This window comes from Nilaparvata lugens, chromosome 2 (assembly GCF_014356525.2).
Source record: "Nilaparvata lugens isolate BPH chromosome 2, ASM1435652v1, whole genome shotgun sequence".
NCBI classification, from domain to species: Eukaryota; Metazoa; Arthropoda; class Insecta; order Hemiptera; family Delphacidae; genus Nilaparvata; species Nilaparvata lugens.
In genome coordinates this window covers 732,714-750,268 of record NC_052505.1, presented here as the reverse complement: position 1 = coordinate 750,268, position 17,555 = coordinate 732,714, and the positions used below count along the sequence as shown (strand labels likewise).

The window sequence follows — 17,555 nt, the reverse complement described above, 5'->3', positions numbered from 1 at the left end:
CGTAAGAGTCTATAATAAGCTTCTTTAATCAAATAAAATTCATACAATATAACACACTGTAATATTTTCCTAAAGATTGAATAAATTTATCATCATAATATTATGTATCACCAATCCCTATCGGTCGCAAAACACCGCAGGACTCGGTGCTGTGAATTTATATTTGAATTTAACCATTTGTAGCCTAACTATCCAAATATGCACGTACCCAATTCTTCCTTCAGAGCCTCAAAATTGAATTTGCCGACATGGGTCATGGCTTTGTCTACCAAACTGAGATTACATTTCTCTTCCTTTTTGAACTTCAACTTCAAATCGCGGCGAGTGCGGCCCGGAAATAATGTCTGCATCAACGAGAAATCGGCGCCAAGGTCATTCAACGCCTTATAGAAAAGTACTGTTTCTGTAACACATGGAAACACAATATGTCAATCATAACAGACTGAAAAAGTAGCTTACTCGCCTATAGTGAAGTATCAGCCCAGTCAATGAAGACAAAAAACGGGGTTGCGCAACTAATTAGGAAAAAGCTAAATTTATTTGAGGGTGTTAGTATACATAGTACATAGCCTGGAACCAAAGAGTCGCCATCGTCACACAACTTGTTTCTCCCCAGGACCCACACCAAGTTCGAAACTGCAATCATTTCTTGAAACAAGATAGTCTCGGCTCCAAATCAAAATATCGATCTGACTGATTTCATCCTTTCAAGGAAGAATGGATATACAATTAATTAATGTTGAATAACATTTCATCGTATATCCATTGTTCAGGAAGTTATTCCCATACAAAGTCAGAAAATCAGGAAATTTTCACCTTATAATTTTATATGTTGTCTAATAAAAGTTTACGCTTCTGTTTTTCGAGAAAAATGTTTCGTGTAAAAGTTCTAGCTCGTTTCAAGACCTTTAAAATGATGTAACATAAATCGAACTTTTTTGATATCTTATAATCTTAATTGTCCAGTTAATCTGCACAATATACTTTTTTCGCGCTAGATGCCCATACAAATACTACCGTAATACTAAGACTCCTAATACTACCACTAACAGGTGTTTTCGTGAAAACAATAATTATATGTGTTTTTTCTGTCCGGAAGCTCGGAAGCCCTTCCATAGTGATAGAGAATTAAATTCGGACTCATTGTACCAGGGTTTCAGCTTTTACATGCATTAAATTAGATTTAGATTCAATAGTTTTGAAATTAGTTAAGTAAGTTTAAAGAAGCCGAAGATTTCAAAAAATTATACTTTCTCCAGAGTACAAGCCATTCTTCAATTAAATGGAGCGGATGAAAACAAGTAATTCGTATAGAATTGTAGGGAATTTCATCCTCTAAAAGCCCTGTAGTCTCAAATTTATCTACATACACTCCGTTTGATTGAAAAATGGCTTGAACTCTGGAGAGAGAATAAATTTCTTGAAATCTTGGCTTCTTTAAACTTACCTAACTAATTTTAAAACTATTTGTCCTTAATTTAATTCAATGCACCTGGAAGGAAGAATACTGATTCAAACTCAATTCTCTATCATCAAGGGCTTCCGATGTGGATGGCATTAAAACAGAGAAAAATGTAATAATAGTTTTACCGAAATCACCTGTTAGTGGTAGTATTTATCAAATGAGCATTTAGCGCGAAAAAAACGTGCAGTGTGCAGATTAACTGAATAATTAAGATTACAGAACATCAAAGAAGTTCGACTTGTGATACATTATTTAAAAGGTTTTTATACGTAACATTTTTCTCGAAAAACGGAAGCGTAAACTTTTATTAGACAAAATATAAAATTATGAAATGAAAATTTCCTGATTTTCTCGCTTTGTATGGAAATAACTTCCTGAACAATAGACACAACGATGAAATGTTATATAAAATTAATTTATAGTGGATTCTTCCTTGAAAGGATGAAACCAAAGTCAGATCGATATTTTGATTTGGAGCCGAAATAGGCTATACTTGTTTTGAGAAACCATTGCAGTTTCGAACTTCGGGGGGTCCTGGTGGGGGGGGGGGGAGCAAGCGGTGTGATAATAGGGACTTTTCGGTTCCAAGCTATGTACTAATGTACTATGTATACCTGCAAAAATCCAGCTTTCACCTAATTTGTTGCGCATCAATGTATTCATTGACTGGGCTATATGTTCAATCAAGAACCTATTGTTTATTGTTTTGAGAAACAGATTCAAGGATCCAATGGTTCAAAGAACCCCACACGTCAACCGAAGCTTATTGTGTTCCCAAGTAATATGTTAGTTTGGCAAACCAATACATGTGTTCCTTACAAGAACCAGGAGTTTTTCCCTATACTAACATTCCATTCATCACCCGGTTGCTTGTTGCAATCCAGTGTGATATGCTTGGCAGTCTCTCCAGACTGATTAGTCCTCGTGACCTACGTGATTTCTACTCCTGGCCTTCTTTGAAGGCTCTACCGCTGAGGAAGGGGTGGCCAAGTTGCCTCTAGGGCAAAACTCTGCAGGGTGAAAAGCCTCACCTCTCCCAAGAAGTTCTGCCTGAATGGCCGCCCTTCTTTGAGCAGTGGTGAGTTTTGGTTTCTCCACCCACAAACTCGTGACCTACGTGAGTTCCACTCATGGCTTCTTTGTAGGTCCTTCCGCTGAGAGAGGGGACGCCAAACTGCCTCTAGGGCGCCCGGCCACCCTCCACTCAGCCTCTTGGCCCACATTTGTGCCTGGAGATTCACCCATCTCTGGCCTATTGGGTTTTTCTTTTTGCCTCTCCGGAACTCTGCAGGGTCAAAAGCCTCACCCTTCCAAGAAGTTTTGCCTGAATGGCCGCCCTTCTCTGAGCAGTGGTGAGTTTTGGCCTCTCCACCCACAAACTTCGTGAGACCTTCGTGAGTTCCACTCCTGACTTCTTTGTAGGTCCTTCCGCTGAAGGAGGGGTCGCCAAATTGCCTCTAGGGCACCTGGTCACCCTCGAATTAGCCTCTTGACCTACATTTGTGCCTGGAGTTTTACCCATCTCTGGTCTCTTGGTTATTTCTTTTTGCCCCTCCGAAACTGCCCTGATGGGGCAGGTCCCGTGGGTTTGAAGGCAAGGCAACTTCTGGAGTTGCCTTGAGGTCCATTTTAGTCGCCTCCTACAACAAGCATGGATACTGTGGGTGAATTCTGGTTTTCAACACATTCTTGAGTACGATGTTCGACTCAAAGCTTCCCCAACCCACAGGGGGCGATCAAGAACCTACTAACAGCCCATCAAATCGTGAGGAAAGGAACACATAACGCAGTTGTGCCTTTCTAAAAATATAATGAAATGAATAAAATAATCAACTAAATAAATATATGATATTGTCATAAAGCCAAAGTTTATGAATTATTATTTGAAAAGCGAATTTATTAATAAATTAAGAATGCCGACTTAATAAACAAATGATAAAGCCAAACTTCTATAAACTTTCACTTGAAAGTGTAAAATAATCATAAACATTGATTTTAGCCTGAAATAGGCTAAAATATAGGCTTATCTTTACTGCTATTTTGTCCTATTTGAGATAAAATCTTGAAATGCCCAAATTTTCCCGAATAAATTTAGCAAAAAAATAGCCTACTTGAAGCAAATCACAATTTCTTGATTGAAGCTGACCAGCAAAACAATAGCAACTGTTCAGTTGATGTTTAAAAAGCTCAAATAATTGATTTTATCAACTGAGAAAGAGGTTTCATTAATTGGGAAGGCGATAGCCATTTCATGGAATTTTTTTATGAAAGAAGAATAAAATATTTTCTTAATTAAACATTCTGTGGATAAATTGAATTTAGAAAAAATTGTTATGAATGAAAAATAAATAGTAATGCACAGTGAACATTCAATGATGCCTAGCCACGAAAACTATGGCTTCAAATTGCAGCACAATGTTTTCTTTCAGTAAGGTTTTAGTTTACTAGAGATTGAATGTTGCAACAACCGAAACTAGTATCAATTTGTTATGATATATAAATAGTGATTTTGGCAATAGGCCGAGTTGAATTAGGCCGAAAATCGATGAGCTTTCTCTTTTAGGTGATTTTTTAAAGGTTTTTGAAACATTACAACACAGGAAATTTCCAAACTTACCTTCAGCACTCCATTCATTACGCCGAGCTCTTCTTTTTCTGTATTTGAAACCACTGAACTCGTTTTCTTCTACAAGTTCAGAGTTCTGAATATCAGTTCGACTCTTCTCAGTGCCAGTTGTCTCAATCACCTGTCAAAATTAGAAAGAACCATAAATTACACTTTTTGACATGTTTACTTCTATATTTACTATTTACCAAGTTTTTACAGTATTATTTCAAACATTTGAGTATTAATGAGGATTTGTAATAATAATAATATCGAGTGAGCTAGCTGGCTCAGGTTTGGTGCCAGAGTTTTCAGGTCACAGCTGATCAATTTCAGGGCCTCTGACATGACCCAACGACTGCTTTTCAGGCAGTCGGGACCGATTTTAAGTAATAAATTTGTAAAAAAGTATTATGATAGGGCTACTTGGATGTTCAATTATAGAAAATAACTATTACCCTTGTAATAAGGATTATTACGAGGATTATTATCCCTCGTAAGGATTATTATTACCCTTGTTATAAGGAAGCTGAAGAACTATTGAATAGTGAAACACTATGAAAAATACTGTGTGAAAACTATGAGAACTGTGAAAAGAAATAGTGAAAAACTATAAGAAATATATGAAACGTGAGAATGACATAAATGTCAAAAATGGTCGCGTTCAATTTGAAAATATTACAAGGGTACCTACTAGGCTAGCTATTTTCTATAATAATTGGTAAATTTCAAATTTATGGTAAATGTAGTTTTATGGATTTATTGAAAATACTAGATTTTTCTTATTTTGAAAGAATTTCGAGAAAACACTATAAAAAATCATACGAAAAAACTCATTGATAAGAAAAGTTTCTGTAGAAGAAAAATAGAAATTTTCTCTATTTCAGCTTGTGGACCACAAAGTTAACGAATGGGGTTAATATACGTCTTGTACAGAAGACCATCTCAATTTTTGAAGACTACTAAAACACACTTAGCCCTTACCCTAATTTAAATTTACTTCTCCTTCCCTATAATGCCGTTGAAAATCTGAAGTTTTTAACTCACCAGACTGCTGGAGTCCAAAATAATTTTACCATCTGGACCAACTTTCAACTGTGGGACTGGCATGGAGTCTCTTGTAGCTTCCACGTCATCAACACTTTGTTCACATAAAATTTCCTCCTGTAAGCTGTAAAATTTTACTAAAATTGAGAGCTGATTTGACAAAATAGAAAAACTTAAGACAATGCAAATCTAAAAATCAATTACATTTACACTTGAAATTGATTGAGAATTTGAAATAGAAAGAAAGGTGAATTTACTAACCGTAAATTAAAAAAAAAAGGAAAACGAATGATAATAATAATTATGTTTTTCTCTAAAAAAAATATAATGCATTACAATTCTACAAATAACAAGGTCTACATAAGTGAATTAAAACATATTAATGGCAAAAATATGACTATAATGCTTGTTGATGAGGAAATTGTGTTTTGTAAGAAGAGCCAAAGAAACATTCTACTGATAATTGAATGTTGCAGTATTTGAGTAACACAAATTGCTCTGCAAGCATGCTGTAAGTAGCTTTGGAAGCACCCTGTAAATTTATCGAATATAGGAGAAAATACGTAGAATATTATTAACAATGTATTGCTTCTTCCATAAAGATTACCGTATTATTTACTTTTTTAGAAATTACGGGGAAAATAAGATAAACTCACCTTTTCATTTCAGTTTTACATCTATGTTCCTCTTTAATGCCCTTTGTCCTCGGTTTACTAAGAAAAAGAAGAAATACGTTGAATAATTATAAATAACTAGCAGGTAACCCGTGTTGTAAAATACCATTCTCCATAATTATTATGACCAAGAAACATAAAAATTGAATGATTATTATTAATTATTTTGTTCAATATAAAGTGGATGATCTTTATAAGATTTGAAAATTTTCAGCCAAAAAAAAAATACTTAGATAAGTCTCGAACCTGCAACTTTTGATAGATGACTCGCGCGCGCTACCAACTAAGCTAGGGATACGGAGTCACTTGGAGGAAGCCCTGTTTGGTTGGACTTTATGGTTACGTGAACTTCAAATCACAAATTGAATAAAATTGTTTGAATTAATTAATTAGAATTAATTGATTGATAGCAATGAGAATCCTATGTCCATCCTCGGCAAATTCAGAATATTTATACAAAATTTCAAGTTTATCAGTTCAGTAGTTCAGACTTGATGATGTGTCATTGGTGTATTTCCTATCCCATACATGTTTAAACCGATACTTCCCTTCATGTTATTACTAGCCGTCAGGCTCGCTTCGCTCGCCATATCCGTCTAGCCAGGAGGCTCCGCCCCCTGGACCTCCGACTGGATCGTCCAAAAATGAGATCAGCGGGCTTGCTTCGCTCGCCTGCATTTTTCATTTGGGCATGCTTCATTCCATCAGAAAGTTAAAGTACTTCCTAGCTCGATTCAATCACCGATTAATTTCAATTATTTAGTGCAGGGTGGAAAACTTCGTTAGGATATTATGAAAATTATTGTACTCCAGTCTAGCCTTTAAAATTAGAGATAGGAATGACGTGGAGAATTCACAAATCATTCATTCTCCAAATCTCAAGTCTGAAATTTTCCTGAGAAATGAAGAAATATGCATTGGAAAACTGGAGAAAAGAAACCCATATCACCGCCATACTTACTCCAAACCTGAAAAATCAGACGGATTTGTGTAACAAATTTTAACAATTTCGGTCGATAAGATAATGAGAAAGCTAATAATCTAGAAGAACGTTGAAAAACGCCAGCTTTGAGCATATCATAGGCGAAATATTGAAGGCCTCTCAATTTGTAGACCTCAGCGGAACCTCAGTACCGAATTTGAACGTTTTATGTCAATTTGATCTTGAAAATTTGAGAAAACGTAGAAAAACGCTGGTAAAAACAACTGTTACTATATCGGCGTATCTTTGGTAAACAAAATTCTTCCACCTCAGCTAAACCTGTGTACTGAATTTTGTAAAATATATTTCCATCAATTATTGAAAAAGGTGAGAAAACGCAGAAAAGCTGAGAAAAACGCTGATTTAGGGCGTATCTTTGATGAAATATTATAAGGTCACCTCATCACAAAATTTTTAGACCCCAGCTAAACCTCTGTACCAAATTTGAACATTTTCTATCTATTACTTGATGAAAAAACTGAGAAAACGCAAAAACCGCTAATCTTGGACGTATATTTGGTGTTATATCAAATTCCTTCTTTTGGTCCGGTAGATTTTTAGTTCTGCGAGTGAGTGAGTGAGTCTTTATCAGAGGTGATAAAGATGCGCAATTTTTATATATTCACCTACCAACTAGTCAAACATTGTGTCACAGACACTGCCTTCAAATGTCATTGTCAAACGATCAATTGTTGCAGCAATGAAAATTTCATCCCCTACATTGAAGCTGCTATAACAATGAAAGGAATACTTGGAATGGTGACATAATACATCATTTCAAAGAAAATTCTATGCTCTACAATCCTAAGATAAACATCAGCTTTTATGATGCATTGTTGGAGAGTTATAAGCCTTGAAAGAACAAAACATTGGATAAAAACCTGTTATTTCAACAATTTTACACCTTCAAGAGCGGATATTTCGGGAACTGTTGGGAATATCACAAAATTTCAGTAAACAAAAAGTGTAAAAAATTTATCAAGCTTTTTTTGTGCAGTTAGTTATGTCGGTTAAACGCATTGTTCTCAAGATATGAGCGTGGAAGCAAAACGCTGAAAAATGCAACTTTTAAACCACCCTCATCCTCTTAGCACATGAGTTAGGAATGGGGATATGTTCTCTGATATGTTCTTTTGATATGTTCTCCTCCCAACTAGTCTCAACAAAGCTGCAAAGTTAAAAATTGTGTTTAAAACATTCCCTCCAAATTCCTTTGTCAATTGGTCTATTGTTGCAAAAATGGAGATTTCACACTCAACACTAAAGCTGTTGAAAAAGGTATAGGGAAATTCGTAGAAGTGTGAAATTATACATCAAATTGAAGAGAATTTAATGCTCTATAAGCTCATAATCAGGATGGATTTTTCTCATCGATTTTTGAAAAGTTATAAGATCTAAATTAGAAAAAATAGGTGTAAAACGTAATTTTTTCAAAAATGTCACATCTTTAAGAGTGGATATCTCGAAAACTAGAGGAGATATGAAAGTTGTGATGAATATTGTAGGAAATTATGTAAGCTTTAATTTGTTATATGACAGTCAAGTCCTTAAGATACATAGTTTTTGAGTTTTATGCGAGAAACCAAAAATCGGTACCTTTAAACCACCCCCACCCCCTTAGCACAGTGGGTAGGGGTGGGGACTTTTGATATGTTCACCTCCTTACTACCCTGAACAGATCAAAAATTGTCTGTGGGGTCCCCCCGGGGGTACCCTGTGGGGTCAAAAATTGTCTTCCCAATTTTTCCCTCTATAACCTTCCCTTGACTGGACTAATATCTGATTTGTTGACATGACCAACAATATTATATTATTCAAGATCCATTATTTTTTTATTTGTATTAACAATTATTGTAGCAAACATAGTATATCATTCTAAATTGATGTATATCAAAATTTTCCAAGTTCATAATTATTTTACAGTTGATTAGTGAGTGTTATTTTGTTATTCAATTTGGTTTGTAAACAATCTAAATTCGAACTTTTCTGTTTTCAAATGTTTAAAGGACTGAGAATTGGACCTGAATTCAAGTGTATGGAACATAACCTACTTTTTGGACTATTTATAGTGTATGAATCAAAATTCGGGTAGAAACAGTTTTGGGATGTGCCTGTTAGTCCTTCCTCAATCATTTCAAAGAATTGTGTTATTTTTATTAATAAATAAATATAAACTATCTATATATATAAAAGCGAAATGGCACTCACTCACTGACTGACTGACTGACTCACTCACTCGCAGAACTAAAAATCTACCGGACCAAAAACGTTCAAATTTGTTAGGTATGTTCAGTTGGCCCTTTAGAGGCGCACTAAGGAATCTTTTGGCGATATTTTAACTCTAAGGGTGGTTTTTAAGGGTTTAAAGTTCTTTTAGCATGTATATTCTTCTTATTCAATATCTTAAAATTATAATTGAAATGTCCATACCATACGTTAATATAGAACTATAATCTAGAGAGAGTAAGTACCTCTTCGAAACAGTTGTTCTGGAAACTAAATTAAAAATTTTGTCAGGTTGGCATTAAGTTGAGTTGACTTTGTTAGGTTGGCGCCAAGTTGAAGATTGAAATGCATATATTTATCCAGGACCTCCTAAATACCAATTTATCCAATTAGCCAAAATTAGCGTTTTCTCAGCTTTTCTGCGTTTCCTCACCTTTTTCAATAATTGATGGAAATATATTAAAAAAAAATCAGTACACAGGTTTAGCTGAGGTGGAAGAATTTTGTTCGCCAAAGATACGCCGATATAGTAACAGGTGTTTTTCGAGATCAAATTGACATAATACGTTCAAATTCGGTACAGAGGTTCCGCTGAGGTCTACATGCAGACGAGCGTAGCGAGCCTGCTGATCTCATTTTTGGACAATCCAGTCGGGGGTCCAGAATTCGGTACAGAGGTTCCGCTGAGGTCTACATGCAGGCGAGCGAAGCGAGCCCGCTGATCTCATTTTTGGACGATCCAGTCGGAGGTCCAGGGTGCGGAGCCCCCTGGCTAGACGGATATGGCGAGCGAAGCGAGCCTGAAGGCTAGTGCTTTTATACTCCAGAGCGAAGTTCGGTGCCCCGATATTCACTATATTATTTTATTATTATCTACTCGGAAGATAGGATTAATCAGACTATAGAATTATGCATAATCAATCAGCTGACAAGTGGATTATTCATTGCATGCATTACACAGATGTCTGGAGAAGCTGGTGAACAGGTGACACCAGATACTTGTGAATGAGAAAACTGCGTGAGGTCTACTGTTCACAGTACTAGTATTTCTTGTGAGATCAGCTGATTGAATGCAATAGTTCAACAGCTGAGGCATAATTTTGTATCACTCCCACACAGTTCCATTATTGACAGACCTTGAAATTTTCAGCTGTTTTTCCAAGGATTAATATCCCTTTAATGTCCTTAAGCGAGTTTTCCCGCGGATGAAGGTGCATTTTCGTTTGTACGTAAATTTCCGCAGTCGACGACGACAAGCATTCTTGACATTCATATTGTCCAAATTTCAAGTGTGCTAAAACAGCTGATCAAATAACTTTTCATTATTTGTCTTTATTATTAAAGAATGAAACATTTCTAATAATATCATCATATTGCCATTTAAAAGTAAAAACCTGCCCCATTAAAACATAATTGAACATAATCTTCTAGTTTATGTAGACAAATTGGAATCTACCCAATCTGAGATTCTCTCCCTGTCGTGGTCGACGACGGCATTTGCGCACAAACGAAAACCCAGCTTGAGACCTAAAAAACGGGATGAGACAAAAAATACGGGGTGAGACCTAGTGCAATAGAGTTTTTATATCATAAACCTTCTTTGTTCCAAATTTCGTGAGAATCGATGAAGCAGTTTTCGAGATCCGTAATACATACAAACGTATAAACAGAAATTGCTCGCTTAATACTATAGGATAGGATTCGGTTTTGTGAAGTTGGACATGAATATCGTATTAGTGGTTACGTAATGATTGCACTTACACAGGCATCGGATTTGAAGAAGGGTTATACAGAATCAAATCCCGCATGATAAGCTTCGACTTGTCGAGCTTACCATCCTTCAACTTTTCATTCAGTTCTTTTTTGGCTTCAATGGTCATTTGCAAAAATGTTCCTTGTGCTCTTGGCTTCTTTTTCTTGCTATTCCTGGAAAAGCATGGAATTGAAATAATTATAAAAAGTAGCTCAATGGAAAAGTGAACTGTTTGATTGGCATTTTGAGTACTGTACTGTAGTAAGTTCCATGTAAACTCCATCTAACTCTACCATCATTGTATATAAATTATCAAGCGAGTTATATACAATATTAAATCTTAATATGTAACTATATTGCTCAAGTTGATCTTCTAATTATTGCAGCAATATTCAGTGAAGTAGCGATGAATTAAAAAATTGACCTCCGTATAGTTCTCATTTGTACAGATTCTTTCTTTTAGAAATGATAAGGAAATATTTTAGTTAAAAATTTCCTTTTTTGATGAGAATTACATGAAAATATACATTAATAATTTCAAGTTACTGGAAAATAAGGAAATAAAATTCGATTGACTTACTGTAATATGTGGCTTGGATTGTTCGCCTGACCCTCATCATTACAGATTGTGTTTTCTTTGTCGGCAGATTGTTGTGCATTTGGCTTGCTTGATGACAACGGCTCTTTGGGAGGCTGGATTGTTAGCACAGGTGGAGGCTCTCTTTGTTGTTCATTGATTGCTGACTGATTTCTGATTTCATCTTTAATAGCAGTTTTTGGCACTTCGGACAACATCTCCGATGCTTTTGAAATTTTATCAACAGAGTCAACATGGGATTCAATTTTCGCAGCTATATCAGGAGAATTATCAGCATTATTATTGACTGGACCTGTATTTTTCTTAGGGCTAATCAAGGGAGAATTGTCCGATTGAACGTCAGTTTTCCTTACCGCGCGCAAGTTTGGAACAAATTTATTCTTTTTTGGAAGAAGTTTCGGAATAAATGGAACATTTTTTTGACAATTACTGTCCTGTTTGGTTATTTCTGAGTTGTCTTTTGAAATAACTAAATTTCTATGACTAGTAGAAGTTTCATCTGACGCATTATCAGCAGCGGAATCAATATATTTTCCAGTGGAAACGAGATCTGATGAGATACTTTGCTTACACGTTTTTGAGCTATCTGAGTTATGATTACTGGTGGGATGCGAAAAAGTCCGATCATTTTCAATAACACCTTTACTGCTATTGACTAATGAGAGGTTCACAGTGTCTTTATTCAAATATGATTCTTCATTAATATCCTCGTTTCCAGATTCAAGATGACCTAGAGCTGTATGGGAAACTAATTCTGTAATTTCTTTTACAACCGTTGATGTACTTCTTTCGGGTTGAATAAGTATTGATTTATCTTTGGATGAATTTTGATTCAAATGTTCATTTGATGTTTGTTTGATGAGATTGTGTGATGATTCGGCAACCGGATCTCTTGGGCGACGAGCAGCACTGATGGTGGGCTTTGGTTTCGACTTCAGTTTCAACCCAAATCCAAACATCTTTCCGCATGTACCTGCAACGAAAATCCCATGCTGATGATATTCATGTTTGCTGATTATATCCCATGCTGAAGGTTGCAATCATTCCATATACAAAAATGCTCAAAGTTAGACCACAGATATGATATTTCAAAGTTATCTCAAATTAATTATTTTCATAAATATAAAGAAAAATAATAATCTCAGTACCCTTTTCGAATTATTATTTTAGTGATAAAATAATTCAAAAAGGGTACTGAGATCTAATCTACAAGAAAAGTCATCATTTGAGTAATGCTAAAAAGGCATATAATACTTTAGAAAGAAGTTAATTTAAGTAACATTCCATGAAAGTTCATTTTCATTAAGTAGGTAACAAGTTATGCACATGCACTCTTGGAGTTTGGGGCAGCTATTGACTAAATTTCTCAATTATAAGACATTTGTATAAGGGTTTTGAAAAACAATTGTACAATTGTTATGTCTAAAGGTGCAATTTTTTAGAGGCATTCGAGCAGTTCAGGTATAAGCAGGCTTGTTGGCAAAAAGCAGAAAGCTCGAGACGCAACGTTACAGCCATCACAGCTAGAGCACATAACCTATAAATTCGTCAGATTCGATGACTCATTGAATTTTCATGTTGTATGAGCCTTATTGCTACATTGGTAGACCAATAGTGACATATGGGGCCGAAGCTTGGACATAAACTACAAGTGAAGAAGGTCTGCTACAGAGATGGGAAAGAAATATTTTAAGACGATTTTTGGATCAATCAAGGAAAATGAAATATGGAGGAAAAGAACAAACGACGAACTAGGAAGATTGTTCGAGGAGACCAGTTGAGGAAGATAAAGGCTGTTTCAAAAAGAACGCACATGCAAGTTTGAGTGAATGTGAATTTTTTACATTAACTTATTAAAGTAATTATAAGTTATGCTGGATGAAATTATTACATTTATTAAATTCAAATTACCTTTAAAACTTTACAATAAATGTTCAAAATGAATTCCTCTACTAGTAATGTAAGATCGAACACATTTGCAGCCACTTTTCGTAGTGTTTGCTCAGAAATGATTTTAATCTCACTTTCAATATTAGCCTTCAATTCGTCAAGTGTATGAGGATTGTTATTAAAAACCTTACTTTTTAAATTCCCCCAAAGAAAAAAGTCAGCTGGAGTAAGATCTGGGGATCTTGGCGGCCACAATATTTTTGATATCACACGATGGTTAAAAAATTATCGTAACATATTCATCGTTTCAGCAGAAGTATGACATGTTGCATTATCCTGCTGAAATCAACAATCTCGATCGTCTATTTCTAACAACGCTATAAATTGTTCAATAAGGTTGCCATACACAACACCTTCTACAGATTTGTCAAAAAATAAAGGCCCTACAATACGACGCCGGGAGATCGCATACCAAACACCAATTTTACGTGCATGTAATGGTCGTTCTTGAAATGCGTGAGAATTTTCAGTGCTCCATATTCGGCAGTTTTGGCTGTTGACGTAACTATCTAAGTGGAACCACGCTTTGTCACTGAAATAAACACGATCCAATATTTCAATACCGTTGTCATTAACAAGAGAACGTATCCAACGACAATACTGTATACGTTTATCATGGTCTACATTCTTCAGTTCATGAACGACTCTGATGCGGTAAGGACGCAGATTCAATTTTTTAGTAGCCCTGAAAGTGGAAGATAGTGAAAATCCAGCCTGTACAGACTAGTAGTTCTGCGAACAGTAGACCTCGCTTATGAATACAACTTTCAATCTAATGAGAAGGGCCAGTACAGTAAGTACAGTATATTGTGAAGATTTAGTAGTGCCATCTATTATTTTCTTCATTGAAAGTGCTAGAGACACTGTTTGCAGGGACACCGGACTTATCAAGTAGGTACCTTTATATCGTCTCCATATTTACAATATATACATATATTACAACTTTTCTAATAATTAATTATAAGAAATAGGTCAACTGACGGAAAAATGGAATATGCAGTAGGCAATTTAGATGATGAATCGTCTCACAGACGATGATGAGACGGAAAATGATTCTAAATAAGATGGGTTTGTTGGTGACAATGACAGGAGGTTGCTAATGATGTTTTTCATGAGAAGTGGATTCAATGTTATGGCTTGTTATGCTTATGCAGAATGTTAATGCTCACAAATTGGTTTCCGATCTCATACCAAAAGGAAAAAAAAAGACTTGACACTGTAGAGCGACACAAAAATGCACAAAAAATGCATACAATAAAATAATTATTGTACCTGATAAACTGAAAATTCAGTTAAAAAGTAACTAAAATAATAACTGACAGTTATGAATAAAAGAAGTTTGAGATTAAAGAAATGTTTATGATGTTAAATATTGTCTACAACTAAAATAGTTGTTGATTAATTTTTATCATTATAAAAATTGTCCACAATTAAAATAGTTGAGTTATCTGTAACATAGATAATAATAGTTATTTATGAATTGATATTAAAGATTTTTTAAAAACAATTTATCCAATTAATTTGATAAATCAATTTAATAATAATAAGATGATTCAATTTAATTATTCTATATAGTCATAATAATAATTTTATAATGATACTAGCAGTGCACCCGTGCTTCGCTACGGGAATTAAAAGATAAAATTATTTTTGTGAAACATTTATAATCTAAATCCTAACAAAATTGTTATAGACCTAATCGTTTTTGAGATTAGCCCACAACTTGACATAAAAATTATTGAGTCAAATCATTCGAATAATTATTAATTAATGTGATGGAAGTGCTCTGTAGAAGAGTAGTCTAATTGCAATGAATTTTGTAGAATATTGGGCGGGGCTTAAGAGTCAACATTGACTTTACCCATTGGTAATTGATATTTCCCGTTGACAGTTATCAAAATTTAGCAGTGATCATCTTATTTTTGTTTTTGCTTGATGCTATTGAGCATTTAATTCCAAATTAAGTTGATACGGAATTTGATGACTCTGGTCTATCCATGGATCTCTTGCTTATTCTGGAATTTTTGGCATAGCCTGTCGCTTACTTTTCGTTTCACTTATCCAAAAGTGTAAAAGCAGCCAATCCACTGATTCTTTCTTCCATGGAAGTCCATTCATACATAAGAGTTCATTCATAATAGTTTGTATAACATATTGTGGCTGCTTTCTCATGTTCTATAACTAATGAACATAACTATAATGAATATTGAAGTGGGATCATTTTAATGTAAATTTGCATAGATCTGAATAGAGTGTATTCAATCACTTTGATTATTGACTACCATTATATGATTTTTTTCTTTGATCTTAGCTCGGAATCAAAAGCTTAGGGATGGAAATTTGGATGTAAACTAACATGTAACTCAATTTAATTTCTATCTGAATTGAAAACACACACACACATCAGTACCCAAAAACCACTTTTTTGGACTCAGGGGACCTTGAAACGTATAGAAATTCAGAAATTTGGGTACCTTAATTTTTTCGGAAAGCAATACTTTCCTTATCTATGGTAATAGGGCAAGGAAAGTAGAAACGAAACTAGTACTACTGCCGAGAGCGAGAGCTTACAACCTAGACAACAGACTACTTGACAAGAAAACCAAAATACATATATTATCCAAGAAGAAGTTTTAGAAATAGAAGACCTCCTAATTATTTGAATGATTACATTCATTAACTCTTTGGGGAGAAAAATGTAGTATAACAACATATGTTTTTGAATTTGCTATTACTGTTACTAAGTCTCCAAACAAACTCATTCCAATTCGAAACCTATATAGTTCAAGTTATTAAAAACCTTTCTAAAGGTATTGAATACTTATATGTCGTGTTTACTCTCATTCCTATTACACTGATTTTAATGATGTAGATAGTTAAATAATTATACACATTTTAAATTCATACAACTTGTATGAATAAACAACCAATAACAGTTAATAAAACACTGAGAAATTACAAACTATAAAAACAAAAATCATTTAACCTCAAATAGTAAAGAAAAAATAAACAACAAAAAATCGAAGATACAAAAATCTAATTTTAACATTTTTGTTTTAAGCCTTTCGCTATGATCACATAACAATGTATGAAATGTCTGTACACATTATGTTCTTGCATGTCCTGTCGTTAGTGGCCATCCTTAGCAACTATGGAGCTATCTTAAAATGAGATGACATTGGATTGGATGCGCAATGAAGTGCACAATTGTTTATGCATGACAAAGCTTGCAGATGAGAAACAAGATCTGGAAAGAGCAATAGCAGCATTTATAACTGAACGCTTAAACTTGCTGGTGCGTTGAGTGTGAACAGCTACTGCTACATGCAAATCACAACTTGTATCAATGGCACTTTCCAGATTTGTTTTTCAGGCTCTTGCATGATTTGACGTGCTCTGCAAATACACGCATTCAATTTGATCACACCCTAAAGGTAGGACTACTGTAGGTACTTCAACAATACAAATTATTACATTAGTAGACATAGGCTAACCTTTAATATGAAAACTATCAAAGACCAAGTTTTAAGAATTAGTTCAAATAATATAATATAATTCATACTAGCTTTTTCGCCACACTTGGATGTAATGAGCTGGTTTACGTGCGTCATATGGAGGCCGAAAGTGATTGTTTTCCGACCAGGCCGGTAAAACTTTACGGCCCTAGGGCTGTAAAATGACCTTGAATAACAGCTGATCGTGTCCGATCTCACAAAAATCATAGAGAGATAATCTCATAACGACTGTAATAATCTATATAATTATGTATCGTGAATCGCGGTATCATGTCTATAATATATTTTATAAATTACTGTTTCATAATTTAATATTTATTATTGTGTTTTGATATCAAACAATAGAATACTATGATATCTCCATAGCCTCAACAATATAATGTTGGCTGCATTGTCCATTGTCAGAAAGGTACGTATCGCAAGTATTTAAAAGTGAAGAATCGAATTTGAAATCAAAGTACAATAATTGTATCAATATTTAAAAGTGAGGTAGAGTAATAATTGTTTCTTTTTTATTATCGAATTCCACTTCTTAATGCAATACAATCAACAATAATAATAGGAAAATACAGCAGAGATCTAAAGTTTAAGGTAAGCCTTCTGGTGAAACTCAGCCTTGACTGAAAAATTCCTAGTAATTTTTCCGTAATTCATTATTAAAACTTTTAGATAATTTTTCTTCAATATCAAACCATATAGAGAAAACATTAGGCCCACTCAAGATTGAATCTTCGAATGTT

At 34.5% G+C, this 17,555-nt stretch overlaps 1 protein-coding gene across 2 annotated transcripts in view; it reads right to left on the bottom strand.

Annotated features, from left to right (window-relative positions):
- Positions 1 to 208: 208 nt before the first annotated feature.
- LOC111054973 (transcription factor TFIIIB component B'') overlaps positions 209 to 17,555 on the bottom strand; it is a gene marked incomplete at its 3' end in the record, with an annotated part of 45,892 nt that continues 28,545 nt past the window's right edge. The window contains 7 exon segments of one of the 2 annotated variants that reach the window (XM_039421507.1): positions 209 to 403; positions 4,083 to 4,212; positions 5,118 to 5,241; positions 5,774 to 5,830; positions 10,761 to 10,925; positions 11,333 to 12,323; positions 16,404 to 16,455. In XM_039421507.1, coding sequence (XP_039277441.1) covers positions 209 to 403; positions 4,083 to 4,212; positions 5,118 to 5,241; positions 5,774 to 5,830; positions 10,761 to 10,925; positions 11,333 to 12,323; positions 16,404 to 16,440 — 1,699 coding nt within the window. 2 annotated transcript variants of the gene reach the window in all.